We start from the raw sequence: 18,620 nt of genomic DNA on the forward strand, positions 1-18,620 counted from the left end.
GAGTTCTGGAAATAATGAGTGCGGTGAATGTGCCCTGTGCGAACATCGAGTTTTATATAACCTGTTGCTGATAGGAAGAGCCCATGCTTATTCTTGAGACATATTAATGGTAGCCACCAAAGTGTTAAGTATAATGAAAACGTACTTACATTTTGGGGTTGAATGTTCCTGGCATCTTCTAACACTTGAGATTCTGTACAAAGATCCTTTCTTCTCCAGGTTTCAACTTCTCAGCAGGTAGAGATGTCAGACTATTCTACCATTATTAGGAGGGTGTTTACTCTTGATTTCTCAAAAATGGTGAGAGTTATTTACATCACTGGCCCAGGAATGTACTTCCAGAAATGGCTCTAGCAGGTTCAGATTAGGGTCTTCATTAGGAAAGTAACTGCATCTTTAGTCAATTATCTTGGAAATGTGTGAATGAGTATTGTGTGATGGTCTCCTGTTGCCCCTCCCAAGCCTCCCCCTTCCCTCCCACTCCAGTGAGTGTTGTAAACCTGGCTACAGGCTAAAATAAACCCGAGATAAGAGAGCTTAGGTCTCGCCTACTTTGTAAGGCGATCAATCGGATCTCAGGCGTCCTCCAAGCACTCTCTTACGTAGACAACATCCATAAGGAGAAAGAATTGACACTACACAAGACTGATCAGATCTTCAGTTTTTTACCTGCTTGGTCGCTGAACCATGTCGTTGAGCCCAAAGCATACTACACCTTTTTCAGTGACCGACATTCTGAGTCCCATTGAAGAGACCTACAAGAAGTTTGGTAGCATGGACAACACTGGTAACCTCAGCACCTCTCTAGGAGCCTATAGACAGACTCACATCTCCCAGACAGGGATGCAGCAGCACACCATGGGCCATAATGCCACAGTGACCACCACCTATCACATGCCGCACAGTGTTTCTCAGTTTTCACATGGTGCAATGGGTGGTTACTGCAATGGAAGCATCAGCAATATGGGAGATATTTCAACTTATCAAGATACCATGAGAAACAGTGCAGCAGCTACTGGCTGGTATGGAGCCAACCCAGACCCAAGATATTCAACAAGTAAGTATGGCTTTCTTTTTATGTCTATAAAATTGACCATCATTCATATAGTTAGGATATACGGTATATCTTCTGTATAAGTAATGGGAAAGTCAAAATGTAAGTCAAGTGAAATGTTGGGTTAAGGACTTGCAATGTCAACAAGCTAATTGCATGTATGTCAGTTTCTAGATTTATGGGACCATCTACTGGTATGAACATGGCTGGGATGGGCACTTTACAAGGTATAGCAGAAGCTGCCAAGTCAATGGCTCCTCTTCATGCAGCTCCTAGAAGGAAGAGAAGAGTCCTTTTCTCTCAGGCTCAAGTGTACGAGCTAGAAAGGAGGTTCAAGCAACAGAAGTATCTCTCAGCACCTGAACGAGAGCACCTGGCCAGCATGATTCACCTTACCCCTACTCAAGTAAAGATCTGGTTCCAGAACCATAGGTATAAAATGAAAAGACAAGCGAAAGACAAGGTCACGCAACAACTTCAGCAAGAAAGTAACCTATGCCAACAACAATCACCTCGCCGAGTGGCAGTGCCCGTCCTTGTAAAAGATGGCAAGCCGTGTCAAAACAGTTCAAACAGCTCAACCACTGGACAAGTAACACAACAGCAGCAAAACAGCTCCAATGGTGTATTGTCTTCTTCTAACAGCTCTGTTCACCAGCATCAACAGGTTAACTCTTTAAATCAAGCACCAGATTTAGAAGAAATGTCCCCTAGTCCTCAATCGCTCCATAATCAGGTGGTCAACATAGCACAGATGGAAACTTCAAGTGTAGACTACAGCAATGGCATGGTCAATCCTGGCATGCTCTATGGGAGAACGTGGTAAGGCTAATGCGCTTTATATCTTGATTCACCTACAAGTCAAGAGCTACTAAAAATCCATACTTTACAACAAGAGTCGGTAACCTTATGGCGGCTAAAATTTGGCATGTAATTTTTCATCTTTACTATAGACTGCAAAAACTGTCAATAGGGCTTGGTGCAGCAGACGTAAAATGTTAAGGACATCGCATGCTGGTGCATATGGTTGTCTGTAGAGAACAATGATATTTAAAAATAAAAATGCAACAAAAAAAAGAAAGCAAAAACTATTCAAACGTAAAGCAAAGAAACGTTTCTATTTTTCTTATGGCGAGATAAACAATGTGACAATATTTTTATTGACACCAAGTCAACAAGACTCATTCAGCTCAATACAGGACAGATTAATCAGCCTGTTACTGCGTGTTTAATAAACTTTTCAAGATAGTATTTTATAGACATTCTCTTTACAGTATTTTATAGATTTTTTTTATTGTTATTGTTTTCAAATGTTATGTGATCAATGAAATTCAACTGTAATAATATTTATAGAAAATTCCGTAAAGTAGCTGCAACGTATTCCTGAGTATTGTAAATTTTATTTTATTTTTACATATTTTAGTATTTTACAAAATTAATGTACAAAAAAGTCAAAGCCGATATGAAAGTCAGATTTTTGGATTTTTTTCCTTATGACCTAAAATGATTTAATATAATATACCTAATGATTGTATGGCCGTATTTTCATATTCAAATAGTTAAACAGGTTATTATATTTGGGTTTTTCCTCCTTTGGCGAGTTCTCCAAAATCCATCCCGTATTTATTATTTGACACTTCTGCATTGTTTTAATGACTTCCATTGGTGGGATTTGTTTTGTGAATGTTTGACATGTTGTTTCCAACAGGAAAATCAAATAATATTATTCAGACACAGCTAAATAACTTAATAAAAAGAACAAAAAAAAAAAAAAAAACACTAACTTCAAGCTCATGTCTGAATTCATTGACGCAATGAGTAATTTCATTTCAATAATTTGAATTTTATTTTTAGAGTGTGAGAGCAGGGCATTTTTTCACTACGATCTTAATTTTCTATAATGCTACAATATGTTTATAACCTCAATGGTGCAAAGCATGACCAATCCGGTCATATAAATACATAAAATAAACCTAGGATTACAGGAGATATGACCATGCTGTGTAATTAGGAGCCAGATGTATTCGGGTGAGAATCATGGTGGACCTCTTTGGTGGTGATGATTAACCTCTGTAGTATATTGGAGAAGGAAAACAGGTGCATGAAGCAAGAAAAGGGGTTAATCTTTGATAACTTTTGAATTCGGCAAGGAATGTGTCCTTATGGGGGTGGTGGGAGTATTGAAGCCATGGATCTTTGTTTCTTTTCAGCAGACATGCCAGTAAGCTTTGCAGTGCAGATCTTTAAAAAGCATACGAAAGTAGTGACTAGGTGAACCTCATTAACTGAAGAGGGGATAAGTGTCCCTGCACGGAACTGGCCAGAAAGGCTACTTGGTCCAAACAGAACAAAAGCAAAAACTAAAGTTCAGCTGCATCTCACAGCCTCCTAAATACACCCCCCAATCCGGAGATACTACAACATACAAACTACTGGAGGATGGGGGTCTGTCTCGTGACATTTTTGGTCTTAAAATCAACCAAAAAAATGTGGCAGCTACACAAAAGCAGTGACGATGGGGGAAGGTACTTTGTTTTAAGTGGAAACTGTAAATGATTCTATTTCTCAATTATTTACTTAACACTTATAAAAAGGTTAATTTAACCATCTAGAAAAGTCATTTTTCTGCTGAGAACATATTTGAGCAGCAGTTGAATCAGTTTAAGTGTGTATACAGAGACAGCTATTACATAGTAAAATACAATGATTAAATGTTTATTTTTATTTGTAAAAAATGACTTCATATTGCTATACTATATACTAACATTGTCACTGTCTTATTACAACAGTGAGACTGGAGGGTGCCCAGAGTACAAGCAGTGTGCTTAATTTCAATTCCTCATTGTATGCAGAAAAAATGCAATCAAAATCTAAAGTAGTAAAACTATATATATACTATATATATACTATAAACTTCATATATATATGAAGTGTCACTTCATGGATCACTGTAAACTGAGGTATGATACGAAGCTTGCCATTGAATAGTAGAAAAAGTTTGACTGTGTAATGATAAAGATTTATAGCTTGCTATTTAACAAGGATTACAAATCAGGTAAAAATACTACTTAATTATCATGACCGACATATGATATGGTAGTCATCGAGAGAAACTACAGTACTTGAAATTTCTAGTCGTTTCTATACAGGCTGATTAATACTTCCAAAGCTAGTGGAGATGGTAGTGCAAATTAAGGCTCGATATAGAGCGCAGATAACCTATGGAGGAAGAGCATTTAAAATATATGTAAAATATATGTATATTTTTGTATATAGAAAACTTAATACCATAAATAATAAAGCCTCAGACAAATATTAGGCTGCCGAGTTTGGGTCAGAACCACGGGTGGTCAATGCATGATTATCTGTTGAACAGCTTAAATCCGCCTTACTGTTGGATTTACATATACTAACGAGATATATATATATATATGTATATATGTGTGTGTGTGTGTGTGTGTGTGTGTGTGTGTGTATACACACACACACACATATATACACATAGATAGATTATATATATATATATATATATATATATATATATATATATATATATATATATATATATATATATATATATATATATATATATATATATATATATATATATATATATATCTATCTATGGCAAAAATTGAGAGACCACCACATCAAGACCCTGTCATGGGCAGCCCAATCTCCAGACTTGACCCCATTGAAAACCGCTGTAATATAATCAAGATGATGAAGAAAAGTCACAAGCCATCAAACTAAGAAGAACTGCTTACATTTTTGCGCCAGAAGCCGTGTGAAAGACTGGTGAAAGCATGCCAAGACACATGGAAGCTGTGATTAAAAATCATGGTTAGTCCACAAAACATTGATTTCTGAACTCTTCCTGGGTTTAACCATTAGTACTGTTGTTTCTACTGTAAATGATTCTGAAATTGTTTTTTTTGCATTATTTGAGGTCTGAAAGCACTGTTTAGTTTTTTACATTTTGACAATTTTTCTTGGTCACAAAAATACAAAAATTATTGCTTGGAAATTCAGAGACATGTCGTCATAAGTTTATAGAACAAAAACAATTTACATTTTACTGAAAAATATACCTATAAAGAGAAAAATGAGACAGAACATTTTGCAGTGGTCTCTAATTTTTTGCCAGAGCTGTATATGGAAATTTTATATATATATATATATATATATATATATATATATATATATATATATATATATATATATATATATATATATATATATATATATATATATATATATATATATATATATATATATATACACCCACACACACACACGTGTATTTATACTAATCTATAGATCTCTATATAGGTTTGAACAAAATAAAAAAGTTATTGGAATCCAGTGTTCAGAACTAGACTTATTTTTCTGGATGGATTAGAGTAAAAATAAGCAAAATAAAAAATATGACTGTCAACATTTTTTTTAATGGACATATTGAAAAACTAAAATCATTAAGACTTAAGTGATATAGGTTTATGGCCATGATTATGATATGAAGACATTAGCTGTATTATAACTACACTTACAATAATTTGATCAAATGTCTACAGTGTCATAAAAATCACAGTTGCATCAAATTTTGCATTACGGATAGGGTAAAAAAAAAAATAATGCCCCATTTGTAAGGCCTGACCAGGAATTTCTGGATGGTAGGAGGGCATGTGGGATCTTTTATTCACCCATAAAAGCTATGTTTCCTCTCACTTGAAGGAACATTTCTCAAGCCTCAAATACATAAAACAGAAGGTATCTGTAACGAAGCATATACATGTCTTAGTAAGAGCATTATTTGAGCCCAACTTGTAGACCCACATCACATCCCCAGAAGTTTGGTTTTTTAAAGGGTCATACAGATTTTATTTTTTTTTTTTTTCACTTTGATACGGTTTTTCACCTAGAAGTTATGAAAAAAATAAAAATGGTTACAAGTATGATTGTGTATGTTTTTTTTCTTTTAAGCAAGTAAAAAGTAGTGATAAAAGCCATCAAAAGAACTTAGCACTTTCATACAGATATGTCCAATAGCGAAGGGTTTTATGCGTCGGCCCTCAAGAATGGGCACATCCACAATAGTGTTTTGAAGTCACTCTTAAAAACTGGAAGATGATGCATTTCGGCAACAGTTTGTCCAACAGATATGAATCAGACACGTGTATGCAATTAGTATGTCAGGTAGATGGATGGATATGTATATTATCTATACACACGTGCCTTATTCATATATAACATATTCTAGAACAGCAATATGAATAACGTTCTTCCTTAAAATTTTCAGGGTGAAATTTAGCCGGAAAACTATAATTAAATTGTATGCTGGTAAACAATCATATATTGCGCCCACCATGCAAGCTAGGAATTTCACTAGAAAGTTATGTTCCTGGCAATAAGACCCATCACAAAGAGCATGGCTGAAAGTGTGCAGATGCAAATAAAAACTACACCAGAGATGAGTGCAGCCACAAAACCATTAGGAAAGAATAGGTTTATTGAATGTGAAAGCAGGATTGCCGATTTAGTATTTTGAGTGATACAGGTAAATAATTGCTACGATTTCACTACTTTTAAAGCACAATTATCCTTTTTTTTTCCTATTTAGTGTGGATTGCTTACTAAATACAAGTTTAAGGTTCTGATTAAAAAAAAAAGATTAACAATTGCAATAAAAAAAAGGTTTAAAAACAAAATATAACAGCATAACAATAGGAAAGAACAAAACAAGACAACATTGGCAATGTTCATGTATTTATAAAATCATTTTGGAACAAAACAAAATGTAGAAGACATTGACATTGGGTATGCATAATTCTTTGAAATATTGCAGACATCAATGGACAGTTAAAAAATAAAAAAAAAATAGCAAAGAAAAAAAAAAGTTTAAAAATGTCTTCAGAACTGGAATCTAGAACCTTCAAAACATCTGCACGATGCTGTCTCACATAGGTCAGAACATTGCCAAGTAGTGTGACCAGCTAATTTTTTTTTAAAAAAATGCCTTTCTTTTAAAGACATTAAATTAGAAACAATATAATCAATTACAAACTACCTGCACAAAATAAAAACACATTTACACAGTATGTTTAATAAGTTGTACCAAACAGTCTACCAGCAAAAAAAAAAATGTATTCAAAAATTATTTCCGGCCGTATCTTCCTTGCTGATGCGGCATTTGGTAATTTCTCCCTTGGTTGTAATTCTGAAAAACACAAAAAATTTTTTTTAAAAAGTGTTTGTTTACAGGATTAAACTACAGAAAAGTAAAAAGCTTTATACAGACATGCCGAATCCTAACAAAAATTTCATAACAAAATGGACGACATGGAACTAATCAGAAGTTAAAATACGCTCAGGACAACTCTAAACACAATGGGAAGAAGGGAGATTTGTCTGACAAGCATTGCCATTGTCCAATAAACACAATAGAAACCGCAAACAGGGCAACTACTAATTTAATTCATTTCTAAAGGTGGTAAAAAATAATTTGTCACTGGGAGAAGCCATGAAACAAAAGGAAAATAATAATGTAAGTAACCTACGGGTTATGATTAATCACCGTCAAGGACAGGCCAAACTGCAGCCCTATATAAACGAGCTAATTTACCTGCTGGTTCCGGTCATCTCTGTGTCGTTGGTAGTAATTGCTTGGTCCACCGTGCGGATTTTGATATGGTTGGTGCATATTCTGCATGAGTCCATAACTTATTAAAAATAAATAGATAAAAAATGGGTCAGACAGAAAACATTTTGTAATTTAAAAAAAAAAAAACCACAAAGTTGTCCACTATTGCTTTTTTGGCAGAAATTACTAACACTGTTTTTGTTCAGTGGTGTGCGCTCTTCATTCTGAACACTAGATTTCCAAGTCAAAGTGCATTATCCAAAGGGTAAACATAAGCAGGAGAATGCTTTGTTTTCTGAAAGTCCAAACCCTCCAAGGCTCGCCATTCTTTCCACTTAATTGCAGATTGCAAATGAATTCTTACAGCAAAGAATTTGAATCTAGGGTAGGGTGCTTATCAGAATTTTTTTTTGTTCCCATCCATTACTCTGTGCAATATGTCACAAGGTCTGACCAGGAAAAGAAAAAAACCTTTCTAAGTTCTATTGATGGGGTTTTCAATTGACCGCCGTGACCTAGCAACATCAGCACTAATTGGCATGGGCTGACATTTGGTATACAGTTTATATGGTAACACAAATTTAACATCCATTATGATCTAGACGGGCACCCCATATTACTAGCTGCTACAAATGTTTTAATTGCCTTGGTGTAGAGAACCAATTCACAAACCCTTGGCGAACTTGTACCTGCGTTTGATACAACCCAGTTAGACCATATACACGGGTGTAAGTGGACTGAAAACTCGGCGTTGAACTAAAGCTTTGCTTTGTCTGGAAGACTGCCACCAAAAAGGAAAAAATGTAGCACTAAAGGTGTTATATGGGTAGTGTTACAAACTCGCCATAGTCCGACTTGTATTTATTTCTTCATATGGATTAAAGTGAGTTCATTAGAAGTTTTACAATGGATGCAGACAAGTAGGGACCTTTACAAACTTCTGTGTTTTGTCAGGGAACATATGTATAACATCCCTCATTATTAAACCACGTCACATTCTTTCCATTGCGCGGTACTTATTAGCCTGTGGATTCTATAATCCTTCCAGACCCTTCTTGCTTTTAATTCAGTAGAGTCTTAAGTAGTTAAAGAAACTGTTTTCAGTGGCAACTAATAACTACTGACCTACAGTGACACTGGTCTACAATGGGCTTGTCAGCCTTGAAAAAGTAGGACCAAAGAAGTTGATTAGTACTTCAAGAGGTTTGTAGCAAGAATCAATAGCGGGTCTGTGCCAACACGGCTATTCCAACATGGAGCTTATAAAGTGGAACATCATTAGTTATGCCTCATTAATTTCCAGGCAGCTTCTGAAAAGAAATTTGTTTAGCCTACCCTACAACCCAAATCTTTGTTCAGTTCCAAAACTTTGCAAGGAGATAAAGGCAAGCGATGGATATCAGACTACTGGGAGTCACTTTCTTGGGCTGTCTGTGGCAAAGCGCTCAGTCGGAAGCCAATGTTTTGACAGGTCTTTTCGTTAAAAATGCTACATGAATCTTACCTTTGTAGGGGCGGCTGGCTATAAAGCGGTGGACGCATGGACCAAGAATTTGATGCTCTGGGGTCTATAGGGAATGAAAAAATTTTTTTAGTAGAATTCACACATTAATGAATGTTAGAAGCTGAAAACAGATTTGTGCCCCCCTCCATGTATCAAGACATTTTCCTCCCTTCACCTAGGAAAAAGCATCCCTTCATGCATGTTCGAAATTATTAATAAAGTCTCATCCTTCACAGCACAACTTAGAATATTAAGATTCAGTCCAGAAACAATCTGGGAAAGGTTGAGGAAACGGTCTAATATTTATTACGGGAGGAGAAAGGGGGAGAGGTGCACCAAGCCCTTTTTCCACCATCTACAAACGAAAATCAGTTGTTTTTCCTAAAGACCAGTATGAAGATCATGATCTACAAGACATTTAGGGAAGTTGCATCGGTTTCATTTGTAGAATACAGTGCAAGAAATTTCTGGTTCAGATATAAATCATCTTCCAGCAAACGGCGCGTGTATGTGAGCTGAAGGACCACCCACCCTTTCCTTTGTTTTCGACAATACTACAGTAGAGACGCAGTCACAACAAAACAAGCAATTAGATGGATGCTCTTCTTCTAGACAAGATTGGCCAGAGCACAGCATGAAAGGCTTCTAATCAATAGATACTCATTCAGTACACAGCACTCCAGAAATTGTGGAGCTTGCAAATCTTTGGCTTTCTGTGAGATCATCATTGTTTAAGTAAGACCTAATTACAAAGGCCCAGCCAAGATTTTTTTTCTTCAACCCTAATCAATACAGCCATTCTGGAATATTGTAGATTTGCGAGCAAATACATCTGTACATTTATATCTCAGTATATACACATTGTTTCATCTCCCCATTAATTTTGCAACTGTAAAGATATTAATTCTTAAGAATTCATACACATTAAATAGACTGCTGAATAATCAATTGGCCAACAGCCATGTCCCCCAACTCCCCCATATACAGGAACACTCAGCAGAACACTGGTGTGTCTTTGATAAGAGGTGCTGAGACAGCTGTGGAAGTAGTTTTGCTCCTGGAGAACAAAATAATTGGCCTCTGGAAATCCAACGGGCGATGCTTCACTCCCTTCACATCATCTATGGTGGTAGTCGGGAAACCACCCATACACAGATTGTTGACCAATGTTGCCGATACCGGTAGGGTCAGCAAATTCTAAGCTAATGTGTATAGGGGCGTCCATGCACATCAAGGTCTATCTACATAGAATTCTGCCCATAAGTGAACGCTGGTCGACTATATATAAGTCGATCCAGTGCATGTTCATTGGCAAATTCACATGGGCTGATTTAACTGCATGAGGACAGAATGATCGTTGTATGAGGATACGGCATGCATGTTGTAGACAGGGATGTACTCCAGTCTATGGTGATTCAATGAGTGACATGAATAGTCAGCATTTTCCTAGTTCAACAAAATGCTGTTTAAAAAAAAAAAAAAAAAGACATCCGGGAATAATAGGGCGAGACCTGACCAGATCAACTCAACCCCTGGCCGACTTCTTCCCTCCCTGCAATAGGCGACTGACCGGTCTCCCCATCTACATGGTTCTCATTTTTCAGCTCTTGCCCCGCTGAATAAGAATATAATGCTCTTGATCCAATCTCTGTCTCAACCTTGGTTCAGATGAGGACCAGAGGGGTCACTTTTTATCCAATCATTAGCAATATACCACAGTACACAACTTTTATATACCGTATTTTTCTGACCATAAGACGCACTTTTTTTCCTCCAAATTTGGGAGGAAAGTGTGGGTGCGTCTTATGGTACGGATGTAGCATGTGGGGAGGGGGGCAGCAGTGAGTGGGATCGCACTGTTATCCCACTTCAGGATGTCCCTACTGCCCTGAATCAGTGCTGGGGAAACTATGTGGTCCCGATGATTAAGTGCAGTGAATATTCATTAGCTACTCCCGCCCACCTATCAGCTAAGCAGTGGGGAGAGGCAAATGAATACTGCACTTAAGCAGGGACACACATGGCTGATCTGTGTGTCCGGGGCAGGAGGAGGCAGCAGCAGCAGGGTCCGGGGTAGAGGAGATCGCTGTACCTTCCTGGGCTGGAGCTGAGTGCTGTGCAGTGTGCACAAGGAGGACCTGTGATGATGTCAGAAGTGGGCGGGCTGGAGCATCACATGGCAGCACAGAGCCCTCCCTCTTCTTGACATCATCACAGGTCCTTCAGACTCCAACACTAGAATCTGCTGGCTTCCATTACCTGTGCTGTGGAAAGGCAACAAGAGGGAGGGCTCTGTGTGCATTCATGGGATGCTTTTACCTCACGACAGTGTGGCTGGCTGCCACAATTAAGAGGTTAGTCTTTCCAAAACACAATAAAGCACTCTGCCACTTCTTTAGTGAACTATAACTCCCAGCATGTCATAGGATCTGCAGGACATGCTGAGTTATAGTTCTCCCATTGGATTTTAAAGCAGCACTCCAGTGTTATTTTGCAGTGCTGGAGTGGTGCTTTAAATATAAGCCCTGTGCCCCCATTCTTATACTCACCCTCCAGCATCTTCATATAGTACTGTACAGACACCACACTGGTCCCGCAGCTTCCAACATAATAACATACTATTATATATAATAACACCACATATAATAGTATGTTATTAAATATTTTACCACTTTTTTTGCTTCAAATATTTTTTTCCCTATTTTCCACCTGTAAAAACCTGGGTGCGTCTTATAGTCCGAAAAATATGGTAACACAAAGTTCAATATCAGCTTCGATATGTGAACGGTTTCAGTGAGGTGAAAATCCGAAGAGGTTTGTAGCAGGATCACTGGAGCGATGACAAAAAATGGCAAACAATATTGGCTGAAAGGAGGCAGTCCCTTCTTATTCTGCAAAAGTTTACCAGATCAAAACAACAAAAGAAACCAAGAGGGATTTATTAAGGCTTCATTTTATATAGATTTTGCTGCTTAACTGAAAGCAAGGGGTTGTAAAAATTGGGGAAAAGTTTACATTTCACAAAAATGCAAACCAGACCGTAAGCCGCCAAAATGCAGATTTTCTTTATTTTGCAGTATGGGCTGAACAAATGACAGGAAATGTTTTTATCCATTTACAAGTGCATATTAATATTAATAGAGCAATCTCTTATAGAGATATTTCATATGCTGAACTCAAGCCATGAATGTATCTGATGAAACAAAATAGCACTTATAAAAAAAAATATAGATAGCTCAGGCAGATAAAGGGGATGTGTAATACTGACGCTAAAGCACAGATGACAACAAACTATAAACTAAAAGCTCCAAACAGCTACTTAAGAGTGTTTAGCTAATCATCTCAGCAATCAAAGAGGAGACTTCATGTTTACTGATTGCACTAATCAAAATCGCTTGCCTACTCAGCTAACTGACAAGTTTACCGAGTGCAATGAAAGAAAGTCAGAAATCAGATCATCTGGTTTGCATAAACTACATCTGCCATTCACGGAGAGCAGTAGCAGACTGTACTTGACTCCTGCAAGTTATCAGCATATAGCCAATTATTCATCAGCTGAAAATTGGCACATCAATGTCAAATCAAGGAAAAGCAGAAAGGAACACCCACCACGGCCACTTGAAAGAGGTGGCTGTTTGATTGACCACACTACCCTTCTCTACAGTAATGTCACTTTGAGCGTGTACCAGACTGTGATCCCATAAATATATGGAATACATTTTATGCGCCTTTTCTTTCAAGACACGGTTACTCGTCAATCTAGTTATCATTCAGTATCGCAGCTGGAGCAATGCAATTTCCATTAAGAGATCCTTTCATATACAGATAAGGCGACACTGGCAGAACTTTGCGTCTTCTTCAGAGTTTAACCGATGTTATGCTTTAGTGCTGCCAAATTCTACCACCAAGTGTACATTGTTTATCTAGGACTAGAAGCCAAAAGGACTACCAGACACCTCGGCAACATTTTACCACTCAAGAGTTAACTAATTCTCTTGAGAGCAGTGTAACAATTTAAATTACCAAAGGGGCAAGAGCCCTGTAAAGTAGTAGCACCAAATGACTGTTCAAACCAAGCACAATCCTGGTCAAACCATCCAGTGCACATTCCCACCACTTGTTCCACCCTTGGCTGGGATAGCTGGAGAAGTAGTTGGCCTAGTGATTTGAACGGTTTGGCCACACAGACGGTGTACAGAGTGTGCCTGGTTTCATCAGTCATTTAGTGACGATAATCTTTTTTTAAAAAGTTAACATTTTTCATAGTCACATAGTGTTGAAAAAATAGATACGTTTATCAAGTTCTACACTTATCACCAATAAACATACAATACATTGGTGTGTGAAAACCTATGACTATGTGCGCACATTGAGTATTTGCTTGCAGAAATTTCTGCAAGGCTTCTGCATCTCTTGGCAGGAAAAATGCTGTGGCAAAAACAAGCGTTTTTGCTTGAGTTTTTGTACAGCAATGATCCCTTTCTTGAGCTAAATAAAGATATTTAAAAAACAAAAAAGTTTTGTGATGCAGTTTCTTGCTTCAACACCACCTTTTTCTTGCTGATGCAGTGTGACATCAGGGTAATGGGATTAATAATAATAATTTTTATTTATATAGTGCCAACATATTTCGCCGCACTTTACAATTAAGCGGGGACATGTACAAACAAATTCGGTACGAGTTAAGACAATTTAAACAGTGATATTAGGAGTGAGGTCCCTGCTCGCAAGCTTACAATCTACAAGGAAATGGGGGGACACAATAGGTGAAAAGTGCTTGTTATTTCAGGTCTGGCAATTATAATAAATGGTGATTTTCATATAAAGCTGCATGATCCGGTCATCAGCTCGTGTGTTTAAGTGCAATAGTCAAGTATCAAGTGCAGTTATCATGTGTATGGAGGGTGTGGAGACAGAGGAATAGTAGGGTGCAGATTCACATGCAGATAATATTTGGAAGGAGGGAACAGGACAAAGTTAGTTTACGGAGTAGTTGATGTGGTAGGCTTGTTTGAAGAGATAGGTTTTTAAAGCGCGCTTGAATAGGTCGGGGCTAGGTATCAATCTGATCGTCTGGGGAAGTGCATTCCAGAGAGCTGGCGCAGCACGAGAGAAGTCTTGGAGACGGAGGTGTGAGGTTCGGATTACGGGGGATGTTAGTCTTAGGTCATTTGTAGAACGGAGGGCACGTGTAGGGCGATAAATGAGATATAAGGCAGTGCACAACTGTGGAGAGCTTTGTGGGTGAGAGAGATGAGTTTATACTGGACCCTGTAGCGAATGGGTTGCCAGTGTAATGACTGGCACAAGGTTGGGGCATCGGTGAAGCGGCTGGACAGAAATATGACCCTGGCTGCCGCATTCAAGATGGATCGGAGAAGAGAAAGTTTAGTAAGAGGGAGACCGATCAGAAGAGAGTTGCAATAGTCCAGACGAGAATGAATAAGAGTGACAGTAAGAGTCTTAAAAGTTTCAAAGGTGAGAAAAGGTCGGATTCTGGAGATGCTTTTAAGATGCAGGTGACAAGAGCTGAGTAAGTGATCGGATATAGGGAGTAAAGGAAAGTTCGTTGTCGAATATGACCACAAGACAGCGGGCATGCTGCTTGGGAGTTATGGTTGAACCCTCCAGGGTAATTTCGAGTTAGGTAGAGAAGTTAGTAGAAGGGAGAAACACAAGAAGTTCCGTTTTTGAGAGATTTAGTTTCAGATAGAGAGAGGACATGATGTTGGCGACAGCAGACAGACAATCCTTGGTATTCTGAATTAGGGTAGGGGTGATGTCGGGGGAAGAAGTGTATAATTGGGTGTCATCAGCTTAGAGATGGTACTGGAACACAAATCTGCTGTTTGTCCAATAGGGGCAGTGTATAGAGAGAAGAGGAGGGGGCCTAGGACTGAGCCCTGCGGAACCCCGGTAGTAAGGGGACGAGGAGAAGAGGAGCCGGCAAAAGATACAGTGAAGGAGTGATCAGAGAGGTAGGAGGAGAACCAGGAGAGGGCTGTGTCCTTGAGACCTATAGAGCGGAGCATAGTGAGGAGGAGCTGGTGATCCACAGTGTCAAATGCGGCAGAGAGATCCAGGAGAATCAGCAGGGAGCAATGACCTTTGGATTTAGCTGTTAATAGATCATTAGAGACTTTAGACGCTGCAGCGATACCGACAACGATCCGGATCGCTGCAGCGTCGCTGTTTGGTCGCTGGAGAGCTGTCACACAGACCGCTCTCCAGCGACCAACAATGCCGGTAACCAGGGTAAACATCGGGTAACTAAGCGCAGGGCCGCGCTTAGTAACCCGATGTTTACCCTGGTTACCATCCTAAAAGTAAAAAAAAACAAACACTACATACTTACCTACAGCCGTCTGTCCTCCAGCGCTGTGCTCTGCACTCCTCCTGTACTGTCTGTGTGAGCACAGCGGCCGGAAAGCAGAGCGGTGACGTCACCGCTCTGCTTTCCGGCTGACCGACGCTCACAGCCAGTACAGGAGGAGTGCAGAGCACAGCGCCGGGGACAGACAGCGGTAGGTAAGTATGTAGTGTTTGTTTTTTTTACTTTTAGGATGGTAACCAGGGTAAACATCGGGTTACTAAGCGCGGCCCTGCGCTTAGTTACCCGATGTTTACCCTGGCTACCAGTGAAGACATCGCTGAATCGGTGTCACACACGCCGATTCAGCGATGTTTGCGGGGAGTCCAGCGACCAAATAAAGTTCTGGACTTTCTTCCCCGACCAGCGACAGCACAGCAGGGGCCTGATCGCTGCTGCCTGTCACACTGGACGATATCGCTAGCGAGGACGCTGCAACGTCACGGATCGCTAGCAATATCGTCTAGTGTGACGGTACCTTTATCCGAGAGATAGCAGATTAGACGGGAGTGGACCAAGCGTTCCAGGCAGTGGCGTAACTACAAAGTGAGGGGCCCCAGTGCGAACTTTCAAATTGGGCCCCCCACTCCAAAATATTTCCCACCGAAATTCACATTTTCCCTATTCATTGCGCACTCTATAGTTTTGTTGCAATGTTGTATAGTCTGACCTAATACTGCCCTGTAATCGCTGAGAAAAATGATTTTACAACTAACATATTCCTATACTAATTAGGGCGATGTCTTCGGAAGTGCAGACACTGGGCGTTCATGTCCTCCCTCGCTCTAATTCCAAGCGCACTCCCAGCGTTTGAAATCTGTGTGCTGTTTCTTCCTGATATGACGCTGCAGTGCGTCATTTCCGGACCTGTGCAGTGTGGGGGTGTATTGGGTGTACTGGTTGGCTCCGGAGCATACGCACTGCACATTCGGACGCTGGCGAGTACACCCAATACTCCCCCACAGTCGTGCACCATTCTTCACGACTCAGAAATTTACAGCCTGTACACACGTGGCTTCGCACTGTGAACCCCGTACACACACGGCTCCGCTCCTTACACCCGCGGATCTGCTCTGTACACCTCAGACACACAGCTCCGCTCCGTACACACACGGTTCTGCTTCGTACACTCCATACACATGTGGCTCCGCTTTGTACACCTCGTAAACACGCAGAACCACTCCATACATCCCATACATACACGACTCCACTCACCTCTTTCACACTTGGCTCAACTTTGTACACACCTGACTCCGCTCCGTACACCTCGCACACATTGCGCTAGCCGGGATCAGTAACCATAGAGGTCTCAAGGACCTCTATGGTTACCATTCTGATGCATCACTGACCCCCGATCATGTGACGGGGGTCGGCGATGCGCTCATTTCCGTCCGAATGGCCAAAATCGCCGGTTAAATGCCGCTGTCAGCGTTTGACAGCGGCATTTAACTAGTCAATAGCGGCGGGTGAATCACGATTTCACCCGCTGCTACTGCGGGCACATGTCAGCTGTTCAAAACAGCTGACATGTCCCGGCTTTGATGCGGGCTCACCGCCGGAGCCCTGCATCAAAGCGGGGGAACTGACCTCGGACGTACTATCCCGTCAGAGGTCAGAAAGGGGTTAATGAATCTTAAATAAACCATACTCACCGAACGCCTAATCCACCGAAGCCAAGGTCTCATGCAACAAAAAATAAATCACAATAATCCTCACCGGTCCGCAGAGAAGATAATCCATATTGTCCCACAACAATCCTGATCACTTTAAAAGCAGTCACATGAGTGATGTGACTGCTCTCAAAGACAGCCGGCGATACACTGACAGGAGGTAATCGCTCCCGCGGTGTATAGCACTGAGCTGTCGTGAGAGAATTCACCTGACTATCAGATCCGGTGATCTCCCTTACGGCACCACTGCTGCGTGGGAAAGTTCTCCCGCATTGGTGCCGTCAGTGAGAGCACCGGAGCTGATGAACTCCTGTGAACTCTCTCACGGCAGCTCAGTGCTACACACTGCGCGAGCGATTACCTCCTGTCAGTGGTGTATCGCCGTCAGGCAGGTAGAGCGGTCACATCTCCCAATATGACTGTTCTACATGTGAGATACTCAGGATTAGGCCGGGATCACACATGGGAGATATACGGCAGAGTCTCACATGTTAATACCCGGCATTGACGCCGTCACTCAGGAGCGAAGCGTGAGGCTGCGTGTATTGCATTGTTCGTCCGTGCATTGCATTGTACGGCGGACGAACAGGACATCCGACTTACGGAAGAGAGCCGTGCGAGATATGTACCGCCGAAGAGCTCTAACCACATCCAGATTATGGATAGCTTTCTTGATATGATGGGTTGGTGCCGGACAGAATGACGGCAAGACAATGTCCTCAGTTAGATGAAAGGAGGAGACGACTTTAGGTAGGATAGAGGGAGAGGTTCTCAAAACTACCTTGTCTGGATGAAAAATCAGAAAAGGGGGTCGGCAAGAGAGGGCTGCCAACTCAGAAACTCTCCTGATTGACGTAATCGCCACGAGAAAGACCACCTTACAAGAAAGGAGGGTGAGAGATGTCCTGCAATGGTTTGAAAGGGGCCTCCTGAAGAACTCCGAGAACCAAGTTAAGATCCCATGAAGCCAAAGGCTTTCTGTAGGGGAGACTCCTTGGATGAACGTCTTAACTGGCAGTCTGGAAGCGATCTTTCATTAGAATAGAACAGACAATGCGGACACTTGTCCCTTGAGTGAGCCTAGGGCAAGGCCTGACTCTAAACCTGATAGGAGAAACTCCAGAATGGACGGAATGGAAAACACCAGAGGAGAACGTCCATGGGCATTGCACCATGAAAAGAAGATGCACCAGATACGATGATAAATGCGCATGGATACGGGTTTCCTAGCACGAATCATGGTAGAAAAAACCCCTGGAGAGAATCCGGCTTGGGCTAAAATCCAGGATTCAAGGCCACACCATCAAAGACAGGGTCCCAGAGTTCTGGTAGCAAATCGGGCCTTGTGAGAGAAGGAAGCTGGAAGGGGACATCAGCGACCA

At 40.5% G+C, this 18,620-nt stretch overlaps 2 protein-coding genes across 3 annotated transcripts in view; one reads left to right on the forward strand and one right to left on the reverse strand.

The window, feature by feature from the left end:
- Positions 1–641: 641 nt before the first annotated feature.
- NKX2-4 (NK2 homeobox 4) lies at positions 642–3,295 on the forward strand. 2 transcript variants are annotated; one of them, XM_069767907.1, is made up of 3 exons: positions 685–1,057; positions 1,222–1,677; positions 1,741–2,254. In XM_069767907.1, the coding sequence occupies exons 1-3, from the start codon at positions 688–690 to the stop codon at positions 1,878–1,880; spliced, it is 966 nt and encodes a 321-aa protein (XP_069624008.1). In that variant the 5' UTR covers positions 685–687; the 3' UTR covers positions 1,881–2,254. The 2 variants fall into 2 exon arrangements, with proteins under 2 accessions (XP_069624007.1, XP_069624008.1); XM_069767906.1 differs by having other exon boundaries at positions 642–1,057; positions 1,222–3,295.
- A 3,250-nt stretch (positions 3,296–6,545) lies between these two features.
- Positions 6,546–18,620, reverse strand: part of XRN2 (5'-3' exoribonuclease 2) — a 117,785-nt gene continuing 105,710 nt past the window's right edge. The window contains exons 28-30 of the mRNA XM_069768927.1: positions 9,199–9,262; positions 7,677–7,773; positions 6,546–7,271 (exon numbers count right to left, since the gene is read on the reverse strand). Coding sequence (XP_069625028.1) covers positions 7,209–7,271; positions 7,677–7,773; positions 9,199–9,262 — 224 coding nt within the window. The 3' untranslated portion in view covers positions 6,546–7,208. The remainder of the gene's footprint in view (positions 7,272–7,676; positions 7,774–9,198; positions 9,263–18,620) is intronic.

Source organism: Ranitomeya imitator, chromosome 5, assembly GCF_032444005.1.
Source record: "Ranitomeya imitator isolate aRanImi1 chromosome 5, aRanImi1.pri, whole genome shotgun sequence".
NCBI classification, from domain to species: domain Eukaryota; kingdom Metazoa; phylum Chordata; class Amphibia; order Anura; family Dendrobatidae; genus Ranitomeya; species Ranitomeya imitator.

Excerpts from the sequence above, each read along its gene's own strand:
- NKX2-4 (XM_069767906.1), top strand. The coding sequence starts at position 688 with ATGTCGTTGAGCCCAAAGCATACTACACCTTTTTCAGTGACCGACATT. Across the intron at positions 1,058-1,221 it reads AGACCCAAGATATTCAACAA|TTTCTAGATTTATGGGACCA; the intron begins GTAAGTATGGCT and ends CATGTATGTCAG.